The 15,075-nt window shown below is 48.3% G+C and overlaps 6 protein-coding genes and 1 non-coding gene across 7 annotated transcripts; 5 read left to right on the top strand and 2 right to left on the bottom strand.

Moving 5' to 3' along the window:
- Positions 1-73: 73 nt before the first annotated feature.
- LTR64_000231 lies at positions 74-178 on the bottom strand. Its single transcript has one exon. It is a non-coding gene; the product is annotated as a tRNA-Leu (tRNA).
- Positions 179-496: 318 nt separating this feature from the next.
- Positions 497-1,972, top strand: NPR2 (Nitrogen permease regulator 2; the record flags this gene model as incomplete). The annotated part of the gene is made up of 2 exons (XM_064894616.1): positions 497-542; positions 594-1,972. 2 exons carry the CDS (start codon positions 497-499, stop codon positions 1,970-1,972), a joined length of 1,425 nt encoding a protein of 474 aa, XP_064757303.1.
- A 1,387-nt stretch (positions 1,973-3,359) lies between these two features.
- On the top strand, positions 3,360-5,129 carry LTR64_000229 (uncharacterized protein; the record flags this gene model as incomplete). Its single annotated transcript, XM_064894615.1, has 1 exon — positions 3,360-5,129. One exon carries the CDS (start codon positions 3,360-3,362, stop codon positions 5,127-5,129), a length of 1,770 nt encoding a protein of 589 aa, XP_064757302.1.
- Positions 5,130-5,597: 468 nt separating this feature from the next.
- Positions 5,598-8,090, bottom strand: LTR64_000228 (uncharacterized protein; the record flags this gene model as incomplete). Its single annotated transcript, XM_064894614.1, has 1 exon — positions 5,598-8,090. The coding sequence occupies one exon, from the start codon at positions 8,088-8,090 to the stop codon at positions 5,598-5,600; it is 2,493 nt and encodes an 830-aa protein (XP_064757301.1).
- A 459-nt stretch (positions 8,091-8,549) lies between these two features.
- Positions 8,550-8,828, top strand: LTR64_000227 (uncharacterized protein; the record flags this gene model as incomplete). Its single annotated transcript, XM_064894613.1, has 2 exons — positions 8,550-8,574; positions 8,626-8,828. 2 exons carry the CDS (start codon positions 8,550-8,552, stop codon positions 8,826-8,828), a joined length of 228 nt encoding a protein of 75 aa, XP_064757300.1.
- Positions 8,829-11,066: 2,238 nt separating this feature from the next.
- On the top strand, positions 11,067-12,022 carry AUR1 (Phosphatidylinositol:ceramide phosphoinositol transferase (IPC synthase); the record flags this gene model as incomplete). The annotated part of the gene is made up of 2 exons (XM_064894612.1): positions 11,067-11,107; positions 11,167-12,022. The coding sequence occupies 2 exons, from the start codon at positions 11,067-11,069 to the stop codon at positions 12,020-12,022; spliced, it is 897 nt and encodes a 298-aa protein (XP_064757299.1).
- Positions 12,023-13,070: 1,048 nt separating this feature from the next.
- LTR64_000225 (uncharacterized protein) lies at positions 13,071-14,500 on the top strand (the record flags this gene model as incomplete). Its single annotated transcript, XM_064894611.1, has 2 exons — positions 13,071-14,134; positions 14,185-14,500. The coding sequence occupies 2 exons, from the start codon at positions 13,071-13,073 to the stop codon at positions 14,498-14,500; spliced, it is 1,380 nt and encodes a 459-aa protein (XP_064757298.1).
- Positions 14,501-15,075: the final 575 nt, after the last annotated feature.

The following is a 15,075-nucleotide window of genomic DNA, read 5'->3' as shown; positions in this document are numbered from 1 at the left end:
AGTGGTGTAAGATGAGCATTCTTGGGGCGCAAGCACAGGACATCAGCCAAAAAGAAATTGTAAAAAGAGTTGTTGCATTGAGTGAGGTTTGAACTCACGCGGGATCACTCCCAGCAGAGATTTGTATCAGGAATGATAAACTTAAATCTGCCGCCTTAGACCACTCGGCCATCAATGCGTGTGTGCAAAATTTCGAAGCATATTTTGACTGCGACGTATATATAATGTTCGGTACTCATTTCGCAAGAACATCGAGATCGTACCGAGGACGAGGCCGAAATTACACCGACTGTAGGCCACAAGGTAGGGTCTGTCTGATTTGAAATTCTTGAAGAACATGTTTACAGACGCTGTGATTCAGCACGGCTCATACTCCATATGAGCACTAAGAATCTGTGAAGGAGCGATGTTGTTCTTTGACCTCCTACTGACGGTCGTCAACAGTACATTTCTCATCGCGGAATCCCGATAATGACAACTGCCCTGTGTTGACAAGATGTCAATAGCTGGGATTATCTACGCACGATTCGACCCTCAAGCAGGTACGACTTGGTTAGTTTCTGTTGTATAGAGCTATCTGATCAGTACAAAAGGTCCCAAGATTGTTCACCAAATTCCCGAAGGCCTAGTATCCACCACTCCAGAAACTGAGCCGGATGCACTTCTATCTTTCTCAACCATATCTCGATTTCTCATACCACGTCAGTCCTTATGCGGGAATCTACTATCACTGATACCGCCTCCACTAAAGGCAGAAGGATCGCAATGTGTGATAGTCTCTCATCCCGTGTGTATCGAAAGTCAAACATATGCACGAAACCAGTTCATTTTCAACTTCGCTTTTGTCCTCTCTCAGCCAGACGTGATCGATGTGCCAAGCTACAGATCCGTCATTGTCAAGCTCGCTCATCTCATGCGCAGCCTGGAAGAACAGACGCGATTCCTTTCTGACGATCCTTCCGAGCCAGGCACTGGGAAGGTATACAGTCTGTGCGAAACTCTGATGGAGGATCTGAACAACTATGCTGAATGCATGATACCTATCGACGACGTCAATACCTTGAACGTCAAACTGTTTCCTACCCTGCCCAATCCAGCTCCCGTCAAAGCATGGCACGTACCACTCTTCGCAGTTCGTATCGAAAGTCTGATGGACCACAACTGGGACCTCACCATGCAAAGAATCATTCCGTTTATCAATGGAGTCAATAGTGTCAAGAAAATTGCGATACTGGCTGATGCCGACCTTGGCCTAACCAGAAAGTGTGTCAGACATCTGTTATACTATGGCTGCGTGCTTCTACTGGATATATTCAGCTTCAATGCTATCTATGCCCCAACTGCAGAGTTCACCGGCATGATTGCGACAGACTTGGAAATGCAAGCCGAGTGCGCAAGATATGTCAACACTGCCTTTGAACCTGCACGACTTGAGAACTTGACCACAGGAACAGATGTTACAGGTTCCTTCAAGGCTAGTAGTATAGCCGCCACAAATACAGCAATCACTGACAATGACTTCTGGCCCCTCACGGCACGAGGTGATGTTGCTGATGGTGTCTCGATTGTTCAACTATACGCATGCTTACGACAGGGCTTGACCGTACGCGAGTGGTTTCTGCAAAACAGCAATATGCTTGCGAATATAGATATTCGGCGCTTCGTGACTTTCGGCATCATCAAAGGGTTTCTATACCGCGTCCATCGATATGCTGTGCAAACAAACTTCTCAGAAGCTGGAAATAAGAGCCATCAGACGCATACAGCATCCGAGATGCACAATTTCAGTTCAGCCACAAGCACGTCGACAAGCAAAAGCACGAAAAGACGTATCCGATTACCGCTTGTGTCATTTCTTGACGGCACGCATTCGTTCGATGAGATGTGTACCTATTTTGAAATCAGTGAAAACGAGCTACTTGAGCGATTGAACGATCGACGATTAGGTGAGGTAGTCGTTCTTTGTCGCTGACTCGCCTTATAGGATTTCAGACAGATTGACCACTTCTACACAACTCACAGCAAACCCCGTGACCGACTCGTCGCCTGGTCGCGGACTACACAAAGCTACGGTCGTGACTTTTTCAGCTCATTAGAGTTGCGAGATATTTGTTGCTGCTACATCTGTCAATCCCAATCCGGGATACACTATGTGACCTTGCTTGGTTCATCGTTCTTGAGCGTTTCCTACATCGTCGGAAGCTGAACTGGATTTTGCGTTGACTGATGAACTGGGTGCTCAATAAAGAGCCCACGAATAGCGAGGATGTTCTGAATTGGAACAAGCTTGCAGCGTGCGAAATGATTGTAACGAGCTTAGACAGGATACTTTCGACAAAAACTAAAAAGTGGCACGAAAAATGTCTGGGCTTTCTACTATTGCAACAGTGTGACACGAATATTGCCTGAAGAAACATTGAGCTCTGCGCTGAATGCGCTGGCATATCTTCATGTTGGATACTGCAATCTATTAACTTGTTCGAGGTAAACACCTGTACAATACCTCAACAAGCGAGCACGTGACGAAAAAATATGGAAGTTCTGGGGTGGAGCCAAGAAGAGATTCTGTGCCGCTGCTGCCGACCTTGATCATCCAGTTCTTGCTGCTAAAGACCAAGTTTTCACGTCAAAAGTTAGGCAAGTCTGCAAGTACTGTATTCTATCGGCATTGTTGATAAACATGACTCGCGAAGCTGGGATGCTCGATTGTCAAGGTCATTAGTCCCATGCTACTGCACGTACTATCGGACAACACCTCCTGATGAACGTGGTTTTCCGTGACGGGACGTCGGTACGAGACTGTAGGTCAGAACTATGCCTTAAAGAACATTCACACCGTCGAGCATCTTGCCTTAAAGATGTCGGATGATCTCTGTGCTCCAGGCTCGTGTTCGCAGATCTACGATAGTTGACATTCTCCCGGACAGGATCGCGAATAAGGAAAGTGAATGGGAGGTGCCAAGGAAACGAGAACGTGCTTGGTTCCGCTTGCACTGCCTCAACACCCTCATGTTGGAGACCTTGGCATGCGATACATCGAATCAGACTTTCCGCGAGATTAGCTCCCCTAGCAATGGAGCTCTGTCTCTCGAATCAGAGGCTTGTTCGTTATGTTAGTGATTAGCCGTGACACGCTGTCGCCAAAGACAGAATGGTTCCCCAAGAATGTCGTTTTCGCCTACAGGCCCTTGTGCTCAGGGTTGCGAGCATATGGCGATATCGTTGTTGTGGCTAGTGTGTGAAAGATTTGATAGTGTTGTCGGTCTATGCTGAAAAGATGGGTACGAGTTGAAGGGACGACCAGAGCCATGCTTGCAAATCAGCAATATGCCATAACGGTCGCGATATAATTGATCACCATGATATGCGTTTGTCCTAGCCGAAGAGCAATCGCTGGTACCATACTGGTTCTACTGGCTACGGGAGCAACTTTACTCATTTTCCATCGAGTGGTACTACCACTCTTTGGATTCATCATACCCGCTTTGGTGCCATCGCTTTATGACCTGGCAGTATATGGCGCATATCCTTCAAGAAGTTATGTCACATTCAATGGTGAATCGCCTGATGTCAATGTCGTTGCATGGGATGAGTCCTGCGATCATGGCTACGTCCTCGTCAGCCCATTTGGGGATGCTGTGCCTAATATGGGTCCAATGATTCTCGATTCTAGAGGTGACTTGGTTTGGACAGCTTCTGGGAATGGGGTCGTGATGAACTTGAAGGTTCAGCAGTATCAGGGTGAAAACTACCTTACCTTCTGGGCAGGGCATAAGGTTGGCGGCATCGGAATGGGCAGCTACCACATGCTCAACTCGTCTTACGACCTCGTTCACGTTGTCAAGGCTGCCTCATCTGAGCACGCGCCTCGAACGGGCGACTTGCACGATTTTGTCATAACAGATCGAGGAACAGCACTGCTTACGGTCTACAACATAACGCAGTTTGATATCTCTGCTATGGGAAGACCAAAGGACGGCTGGATCGTCGACTCGTTGTTTCAAGAGGTCGACATTGCGACTGGTGAGCTACTCTTTGAATGGCGTGCATCAGACCACTTTGATCCTGCTGAATCACTTTATATTAATCCTTTTGGTGGATATAAAGCCGCAAATCCGTACGACTTCTTCCACATCAACAGCATCCAGAAGGATGCTGCTGGGAACTACCTCATCTCCTCGAGGCATTATCATTCACTCACCTACCTCGATCCCCTCGGTGAGATCCTCTGGACTCTCGGCGGTGACTACAACGATTTCCACGACCTCTCCGATGGAAAAGCAACCTCCTTTAAATGGCAACACGACGCCCGTTGGGTCGATGAAGAGCAAGGCATCCTTAGCCTCTTCGACAACGGCAGTGCTGGGCCTATTATGAACGATGCAGACCACAGCCTCGGTCTAATCATTCAGATTGATCCTGAGGCCCGAACCGCCCGGCTTTTACACTCATACACATCCAGCGGTAAAGCTCTCTCAGCATCCCAAGGCTCGCTGCAGATCCTGCCAGACGACAAAGTCCTAGTCGGCTGGGGTTCAAGTGCCGCATACTCTGAGTTCACAACCGACGGAAAGCTCCTCTGCGAAACACACATAACGCCCAGCATCTTATTCTGGTGGGAACGCGTCAAGACATATCGCGCCATCAAGACGTTCGACTGGGTCGGTAGACCAGAATCTCCCCCAAGTGCAAAATGGCTAGGGGGTAAAATCTATGTCAGTTGGAACGGGGCCACGGAAGTAGGCGCGTGGCAACTCGTAGCAAGAAAGAACGGTGCCCCCAACTCAGAATGGCAGACCGTGGACATCAAGGACAAGAGTGGGTTCGAAGATAGTTTCACGCTGACAGGCATTGAAGAGTTTCAGCACTATCGAGTCGCGGCTTTGGATCATAATGGTGGATTCTTGATGCACTCGGCTATCGTCGAGGTTGGGGCAGAAGCCCATTCATCAAGATGGGTACTGGCGCTGTTCATGGTATGTGTCGTTGTCGGGCTACTAATTGGAACTCTTATGTTTGCGAGAAGGACAGCCCAGCAGAGTTATAGACCAAACTGGCTGGATTTGAAGACGTTGATGCGAAACAGATATCACAGGTATAAAAAGGTGTCGAGTATGGAAATGACTTGAACATACATGTGCGTATGCAGAACAAAATTTTTGAACCAGTTCTTTAATTTTTTATTTTTTTTTAATGAGCAAGGCCGTCGAGCTCGCCATCGCGGTACGTGGGGCGTACAGATAGATCTGTTGTAGAGTGCTGGAAGCATGTCGATAATCACGTCACGTCGAGGTGTGATCGTAGCTGCATCCTCGGGTTTCTTGAAGCAAGGCATTTTTATACCGAGTTAGATTTTGCGGCTGATCTGCTACTCCAGAGCATACAGTGCGAGCAAGTAACGAGACAGAGAGCGCAACAAACCAATCGCACTCACAAACACAATGATCTTGTCCTTTGCTACGCAGCCACGAAGACGAGAAAATGCTACTGCTCGGACACAAGAAATTTGTCGAACTACTGTCATAGTATGAAGACTGCATGCACTACCGAATGTGAAGAGCAAGTGGAATTCAATTGTGTCTATACATAAATTCTGATCAGGCAAATGCCTGGAACACCTCTTCTGGTTCAGCCTCCGGCTCCGGCTCCTGCATTTCGAGGACATCAAAGCGTCGACTATTAATTTTAGTCCGCGCACCCAGCCGCGCATCATCAGTCTCCAGAGCATACTCGTCGACCTCCGGAACAAACTGAGTGGAATCAGACCACTCAGGGTCCATGCCTTCTTCTACCGGACCGGCTGAAACTTGCAGAGAGTCGTAATTGAGCCGGTAGCCATTTGCGATGAACCATTTCGGTTCTACTGCTAGATGAGGAGAAAGGTCTGCAGCTCTCAAAGGCTGTCTTCGCTTGACCAGGTTGATTTGTAAAGACTCGTTTATCAAGTCTTCTAGTGCTGATGTGTGCATCACGCCTTCGGCTTGCCATTGCTCGTCCAGGGCGACAGCTTGATCAAGTAATTCCAGGAACATCGATCCAGGTATCCGACGGAAAAATCGCCATGCATTGACATCGCGTTCTACCAGTACCTGGGCAAGTTGGTGTTGCTCATGTCTGCTCGTACTCTTGGTGCTTTGCCATTCCGATAGTGGCCGAAACAACGAAACAATGTTTGAGTCTTCAAACAGGGAAGGAAAAATCTTCTCAAAATTATCAGAGTCAAGATTTGTGCCAACAATGATCTTGCCTGCTCGGCACAACCAGTCTTTGACTTCGGGATTTTTATCACTGTGAGCATTTGTTACCAAACTGTATCTGACTGCATTCTGCATGACAAAGGTGATCCTTCCCGACGTTGCAGCCTGAAACCACAGCAGACGACAAAGGTTAGGACGGCGGAGTCGCCAACCGAGACAAAATAGAGACTCGATAACGTGCTGTCCAAGATCTGGTTCGTTTTGCACAATTTGCAACTTGAGTATCGTGAGTGCATCATTCAAATTACCTGCTTCTACAGCTAGGCGGATGAGTTCAACAAGACAAGTTCTATCGACGAGAGACTGCAACCTGCCTTGTTCATTTATCCAGCCAAGAAGATCTGATGCAACTGAAGCATGTGCTTGCTGAAAGCGGGAGATTCTGAGCATGCGCGCAACGAGCCGGGGTGTGATCCAGTCACTGCCTAAGTAGGCGTCTAAATACTGGCGGAAAGCGAGCAGACCATCGGGCAGGTTAAGATATGCTTGAAATTCAGTGTCGATGATGGCACAAGCTACCAGCGATTTCTCAGCCGACGTGCTAAGGCGGGTCTTGTTCTTTATGATTTCCAAGACCTGTTCATGATTGCCAGGACGACATGAGCCACGGAGTACCAGGCTCCAAGTGCGAGCATCAGGCTGGATACCTCGAGCTTCCATTTGAACTAACACTGCTTTGAACGTCTTCATGGCTTTTACCTTCATAGAAGTTTCGAGCATTTCATTGTAGCAGCAAAGATCAGGTTGCAAGCCTAGATTCATTGACTGAGCCCAGAGTTGTTTCACGATTTTGTTCAAATGTTTATGGTGCTTGCAGAATTTGACAGCAAGGCGTAGAGCATAGGTAGATGCAAAAGGGGCCGACCCTGGATCGCTAAAGGCGTCAAATATAATCCGGCCAACGAGTCGAGAGTGAGCATCAACGTCTGTGTGAATGAAACGCATCGCGCTGCGGCGAGGGCGTAGGCGAACAAGGGCGCTGACGTACTGCTGGAAAGACTGTAGAGTCCAGAGAGGCGGACGAGGAAAGTTTCTGACATCGTTGTAGGGTGGAAATACCACGGCTCTATCTGACCATGTTGAATTCTCTTGAGGTTCAGTATAATCAGCACCTTCTCTCAGGAATTGCTCAGTAATCTGCCTAGCTCTTTCACTTCCTGCTAACTCCACTGTCATGCTCGAGTCGTCCGAGCATGTTGTCATCTTAACAGCACAGCCACTGCTAGCATGATGAACCCAGGCATTAGGTTCTAGATGCCCAACAAGCTTACGTAGGGTGACCGTTGGCAACGATAGAACGGTAGTATTGGTACTAGGAGGAGGACTTGCTGAAGTTAGACGACACAAATGTTCAAAGGTCAAGTCGCCATTAACAATGCGCTTCAGCTTCGGTGGTTGCAAGTCGTCTTCTGGCGGCTGGTTTACTTTCGGCTGGAGCACTCTTCTCACTATGCCACCTGACTCAGCAGCTGAAGGGGAATATGAGCCGGTTACGAATGGCAGTGTTTCTGTCCACAACAGGCTGTGAGATTTGGTCGTGTCTCTGCTTGTCGATGCATGCAACTCGTCGTGGCATGGCTGGTAGGCGGCATCTTGAGCTTTGATTTCTTCAGGCGCTGCTATAGCTTCAGGAACTTGACGATTCGGCTTTGAGTCTTGCTCAGGCTCGCGTTCGGTGTGGTAAGGACGTGTGAATGCTAGCCTGGGCAATCTCCAGTAGCAGAAATAGAAGAGAGGTTCGGGAGACGGAACAGAGGCGGCTACCGACAATAGGAAGAGCGGTTTCAGGACCTTGAGTGACCTCGAAGCATATCGCCCGAAGCAAGTTGACATATGTAGAGCGTCATTCGTGCTGTTGACGCATACTTCTGGCGCTGGCTGAGGCTCGAGCCTTCAATCGTTTTCAGTGTGGAACGTACTGTAGCTTCCGCAACAACTGGAAGGTGCAGGGTCCACGTGATCGATATACGCGAGAAGCACATGTCCGAGTTATCGGTTAGTTTCAGCTTGCCATGGCGCTCTAACGGAGTGTTGTACGCGTGCTACTCGTAGAATGTCAGAGACAGCATTGCATGAAGATCGAGTGCTACAGGTGCGATCTATGTGGTTCTTATGTCAGGACTTTGTCACAAGTGCGGTTGACCTGCGTCTGTCGTGTCGTACACTGTAGGTTTATCCTTTGCATTCAGCTCGATATTTTGGACCATAAAGAAAATACATACAGTTTCTACTATCAGTCCTGCGCCTTCACAGTTCCCGAATTATCGTACCAGGCCAGGAAACAGAAGCAAAATGGCTAAATCAAAGTCGACTTTCGGTGCACTTGTCCCTCTAATCGTTACTGTCATTCTACTTGCTGTGGTTGCAGTGGTCGGCTTCCTTGCCTATCAAATCGCTGTCGATGTCGCGGACAAGACAAGTAAGAAGATGGAGAAGAAGAACGTTTCGCTAAGCAAGGACGGCCTCAAGGTCGGTGTCAAGGAGGTGTCAGCTGAACAAATAGGAGACAGTACACAGAGGTACATCACGAACCTTCACCATACAGTGACTACAGTGTCTAACTGCAAGTAGTGTTCTAGTGAAAACATGGAACAACGCCTCGAGCAATATGCATGGCTCGCCAGTGGCCTCACCACGCACAGACAAGCGAAGAGCGTAAGTACCACGACCGGATTGACATTCAGGCATTGACTTTTGCAGATTCTCAAAGACATAGCGGTTCATAGACGACATTGTTGTTATCTTAGTCGATACGAACTTATGAAGAAACGAAGAGATGTGGAAAGGACCACTGGAATATACCACCATATCTAAACCTCCCTGCAGTATGCAATCGAGGTGTCAAGACGTATTCGAAATAATCGAGAAGTTTTTGCAATTGCTCCGGATGTGCTGGTCTTTTCTTGATCGTTGCAACGCTCGATTCCTTCCACATTTGCTTAGGCCGAATCTTGGACTAAATCGATAGCAGCAACAGAGCGCAGCATTGTTAACAGGTCAGAATATTTGCTGAAATTAGGATCCCATCCTATGCATCAATAAGAACGAGGTGGCACACTCAAGCAAACTACAGTAGTGGTGCTGACACCTGGTACATCTTTTGTATTATCATACGAGCGATTCGAGGTGTGAAGACAGTAAAGAGACTATCATACGGCAGCTCACATCTTCCACGATGAGCTCATACTCGGCCGTGTTCACTCAGTGCTGGTTTTGGAACCTGCCAGCCGAAGGGGTGTGATTTGTAGTTGTGTTCAGGTCAAAGCATCAGCGATGTGCTCTTGCACAACTTTCTGACGACACAACTTGAAATCTGTATTGACCTGAAGTCACGTCCAAAAATCCTTGCAAAGTTTCCATGTGTACAGCATCAGTCGCTTCTCATCAAAATAGAAATATCGTACTCGACATATTATTAGCACAAGTTATGGTAATAGTGTTTCAAGTCGCAAGAATTGAAGCCACCGGAATGAACATCGAAGCCTTCCGAAGCTCTCCGGGTTCAACATGATTAGCGATCAGCTATAGAATTCAAGCGTTCTGGTATACTGATATTGCAAGCAACGATCAGATCGCATAGCTGTCGTCCTGATCTTGCAGAAAATTCATGTACAAGTACTAGACACGTGCCCATCTCTCAGGGACAACACTTTGTCGAAAAATTTCACCTGCAGCAAATTTCAATAACCTCGAATACGCGCGAAGCGCAAGGTCAAGGAAGATTGGAGGGAAGCCCGTAAGATTGCCGTTCGGACCAAGTGGAGGGACAAGAAGTAGCCCGCTGCGTTAGCGTCTCGTTTCTTACGCTCGCGTGCTCTTGTCTCACGGACCTGTGCAAACAGCCGATTCTGCTTCTGTTTGTGACTGGAACGGCTCGAAACCAACAGCCAACTTTTGAACAATAGAGAACATCTCATATGGCACCGAAAAAGATTCATTATAGATGCGACATAAGAAAATAATTTCTCTTTAGTGCATGAATAAGCCACTGCATGTGACATCAAGCTGCATTGACTGGGCGCAGAGGGGAGCGAGTCAGAGGGCAGGATTGCCTGGGAGTTAGCGGCAGAAGCGGATGTTCAGGCCCCAGAATTGATTTGGTCATCATCAGAAGCGACTGCGCAGGCTTGTGCTTCAAGTTCAACTTGTCGGCAGCCGGTCATGTTCGTTCCAGTCCAGCTCTTCCGTCTCTTTTCACGCCTCTACCATTGTGATCACCTTTTCGCCGCCAACATCTCTCCTTCGACAGCATTATTTTCGCCCTCGGATTGCCTGTTAAGCTCTCTTCCACCTCAGCTTTCCTTTGCACTTTTCACCAACATCCAGTTTCTTCTCCAAGCATTTCCGGCGCTTCCTAAAACAGAACGTTTGACGAGTTTGACCACGGCACAAACTTGTTCCAGGGACTCAATCTTGCGTTGGCTTTGATCGCGACAACTAGCACCTGCGGGTGCAATGCAGTCACCACATGCGTCTACCAAGACAACCGTCAAAATACCATGGAAATCCTTACAGCTTCTTGTCCCCCACAGGTTACGGCGCAGACTGCGCAGTAAACTTCGAAATAGACAATCTCCAGCCAGCTCTCTGGCTGCGCTTCAGACTTCCTTCTCTCCAGCCGATACGTTAAGAGCACTGCAAGCACATCGGTGGTCTGTACACGACGGGCAATGGCTGTTAATAGCCATACTGGGCATCTTCTGTCTAAGCATTATGGAGTCTCCAGGACCAATAGTAAAAACAGCAGTTGCAACACTGCTACTCATATCCCTGTTACTTCCTATTACACGACAGTTCTTCCTTCCCTTCATGCCGATAGCGGCATATCTAATATGGTTCTATGCTTGCAGGTCAGTTTGCACCGAGCCCGATGTTTATTCTGTCTCGAAATTTGACTGACATACCACAGATTTATTCCGAGCGAATGGCGTCCTTCGATCTGGGTCAAAGTCCTACCTGCTCTCGAGAATATCCTTTACGGCGCCAATCTCAGTAACATCCTTTCCGCACACAAAAGCACGGCATTGGATCTTTTGGCATGGTTCCCGTACGGCCTCGGACACTTCGGTGCGCCTTTCGTCTGCTCCGGCATAATGTTCTTGTTCGCTCCTCCTACCACTATCCGATATTTCGGTTATGCTTTCGGTTGGATGAACATAATCGGTGTGACGACTCAAGTACTATTCCCCTGTTCCCCACCATGGTATGAGAATATGTACGGACTAGCACCCGCAAACTATTCTATGAAGGGTTCTCCTGCTGGCTTAGCCCGAATTGATGCTCTCTTGGGCATTGATCTCTACACCTCTGGATTTACCGCTTCACCGATGGTATTTGGAGCACTTCCCTCGCTGCATGCTGCAGATTCAACTCTCGAGGCTCTTTTCATGAGCCACTGTTTCCCGAAACTCACACCCCTTTTCGCAACCTACGTCCTATGGCTCTGGTGGTCTACGATGTACCTTTCTCACCATTATGCCGTGGATCTAGTGGCAGGAAGTCTGTTGGCTGCTGTCATTTTTTACTTCACGAAAGCTCGCTTTCTCCCTAGAATCCAGCCGGACAAGAAGTTCCGCTGGGATTACGACTATATTGAGTGTGGGGATGCTCCAACAACCGAACATGGCTACGGTATAGTTCATGGCTCACATCCAGACAGCGACGAATGGACAGTCGGCTCTTCTTCTTCTGTTTCGTCGGGCTCTCTAAGCCCAGTCGATGAGGAGCGACACGTCTGGGCCGATGTCTATACAACCTCAAGGTGATATGACTGGAACGCCTGGGGCATAACAAGCATTTTGAGATGTGTTTAGCTCGATATAGAGCTAAATATTCAACTTCTTCACGATTGCATGACCTGGAGCATGACGACGATCTGAGCGACATCAGTAAACATCAGCGCACATTTTTGTAATAATCTGCTGGGACGAAAAATTTTCTCCCATTCACTTCGACTAAGATAATTTTGAGAGGGACACAAAGAGTATGAGGGTTCTGCTCTTGGGTATTGTTCATTGCATGCAAAAACGCCTCATTGAGGAGCGTGTTTTTGCCTCATTCCTACACGTTCGTTGTTGATAGATGGATAGGGATAGAAGGATGTATTGAAGAACTGTATATTTACAGAACGGGAGTGGCCCCGTGGGGTTGTGCCGACTTGAGGTCCGCGGGGGCACTACGGTCTACAAATGATAGACCTGCCATTCGCTTGTATAACAACTTCGGGTTGTCGTCAAGACAAGCTCGTGTATAGCTACCGAAGGTTGTACTTCCATTCGCTGCAAAAGAGAGAAATGACTGACGGCTTGGCCGCATACTCATGATGGTATTCACGACCATCAGCACTGTATGCGAGCGTGAAAGCTTGAGACCTGCAATGGGTCTTGGTGTCGTAGAGGGTGGAATGGAAGGAACACCTAATAGTAATATGAAGATTCAAAATTGATCCTTGAAGTATTCTCGTACACACAGTGTTGCTGCTGTTGTGAGCCTTTCAATTTGACTACACCTTGGCAACTCTTCTAAGCCTTGGCGTTCTTCACTGCGTACATCTACGAGATCTCATCGTGTCTCGATGTTGAAAAGGAGCGCTGGTATGCCACAGACAACCTTCGTGCCAAGGAATGATCAGCTCTTATATGCAGGAACATTGCAAGACGACCACGGACTTGAGCGAGATGTGTTCCCCACGTCAGCTGTCCTGGAAGGACACAACTTGAATTCAACCACAAGCACACCATGTGCATACGTAGACACAACGGCACAGTCCAATCCTGATCTCAAACAGACAACAAACTATCACACTCCATCACAATGTCAGGCGGTGCACCCCTCCCTGAACCCACCAAAGAACCCATCCTGAGCATTTCCGACCTCAAAGAAGCAGCAGACCGTAAACTCCCATCACTAGTTCGTGAGTTCTACAACAGCGGCTCGACGGATCAGCGCACCATCGCCGCAAACTCCGATGCGTTCACAAAATATCATCTACGGTCGAGGGTACTGGTGAATGTGCGGGGGTTGGATACTTCTACTACGGCGCTGGGGAGGAAGGTCAGGTTTCCTGTTGGGTGTGCGCCAGCGGGAATTCAGGGTATGGCGCATGAGGATGGAGAGTTGGCTACGGCTAGGGCGGCGGGGAGGTGGGGTGTGAATATGGGGGTGAGCAGTTTTGCGAGTTATGCTGTTGAGGAGGTTATAGATGCTGGGAAAGGGGTGGTAGAGACGTTGGATTCTGGGGGAATGGGAGAAGTGGTAGGAAGTGCGTATGCGATGCAGCTTTACCCTATGCGTGACCGAGCACTACAGGAGAGGATTGTGAAACGTGCTGAAAAAGCAGGGTGTACAGCTATTTTCCTGACAGGAGATAGTCCTGTGCTTGGAGTGCGGTACAACGAGTGGCGAAATGATTTCCGCACGCCTGAAGGTATTGGTTTCCCTAACATGGAGAGGACGAGTAGGCAGATCAGGGAGAGTACGCATGATGATGGGTTTGCGAAGATGAATGACGACTCTGCGGCTTGGACGACGGAGATCAAGTGGTTGAAGGAGAGGACCAAGATGAAGATTTTTGTGAAGGGTGTAATTTGTGGGGAGGATGTTAGGGCCGCAATCGAGTCGAATGCTGATGGTGTTATCGTTTCAAATCATGGTGGAAGGCAGTTGGATGGTGTTCCTGCGACTATCGACGTACTCGAGGAATGTGCCGCTGCCGCTGAGGGTAAGATTGAAGTTCATATGGATGGTGGGGTTAGGAAAGGCTCGGACATATTTATTGCAGTTGCACTGGGCGCCAAATGTGTTTATGTTGGAAGACCAGTCTTGTGGGCTTTGGCTTATGGTGGTCAGGCAGGGGTTGAGCGGATGCTAGAGGTTTTGTACGAGGATTTCAGAAGATGCATGGCCTTGTGCGGCTGCAGGACCGTAGCGGACATCAATCGAAACTGCTTGGCTCGCATGGGTCTAGATGGTGTGTTGAGACCCCTGAGGCGAGAAAGCAGACTATAATTTCAAATCTCGAGGAAGCAACAGCCGGTCTGTGGGGAATGGTTCTAAGAGATGAGCATTATCAAGATTTTCTCTGGACCTTCATACCAGACTTCATGACAGGTGCTCATCAAGAACTCGAGTACAATAGCAATGACGATATCTGGATATACAATATTTACAGCCTCAAAGGCAATCACGAATTAGTTCGAGATCAGAAAGCAAGAAATTCGAACGGAGAACATATGCGTTGGTAATTCCGGTCTGACAAAGATAGAATGACGCGGATCGTCGATGTGACCGATTTCCACAACTTGTAAATAGATTTAAGGAACCACTGCAGGACCGATTCAACATGCGTCTCGACGATCATCGCTGGCAGCCATCATGTGGAGCGAAACCTGCTCTGATCTGCCGATTTTCTGAATGTGAAACAGCGCATCATTGGCTGCCACACCACGCGAAAAGTCTAGATGCGGATAAAGCCATGCTTCAGGCTCTCGATCGGGGCAGACGTCGCAAGCCTTGTCATGTTGTTCTGGTGATCGGACGACACTGACTGGCTCTTTGCCAACAACTCCGTCCACTTCGATCTGGTACACCAAGTTTACGATGGACGTCGTGATACTCGATGTCTGGAATCCATCAGGCAGGATGGCAACACTCACCATGTTGCTACTCGTATCCTTCGACACCTCCCCATGTCCGCAAGAGACCTCTTGCTTCGACTCACATTCACACAATACAACCGACAAATTTGACCTGAGATCGGATCAAACGCGAACACGATCGTTGCAGACCTTTTAATCACGAATTGCCTCGTTATTGTGGA

Source organism: Lithohypha guttulata, assembly GCF_036872675.1.
Source record: "Lithohypha guttulata strain CCFEE 5908 chromosome Unknown scaffold_1, whole genome shotgun sequence".
In the NCBI taxonomy this organism is placed as follows: domain Eukaryota; kingdom Fungi; phylum Ascomycota; class Eurotiomycetes; order Chaetothyriales; family Trichomeriaceae; genus Lithohypha; species Lithohypha guttulata.
This window is presented reverse-complemented; position numbering and strand designations above follow the sequence as displayed.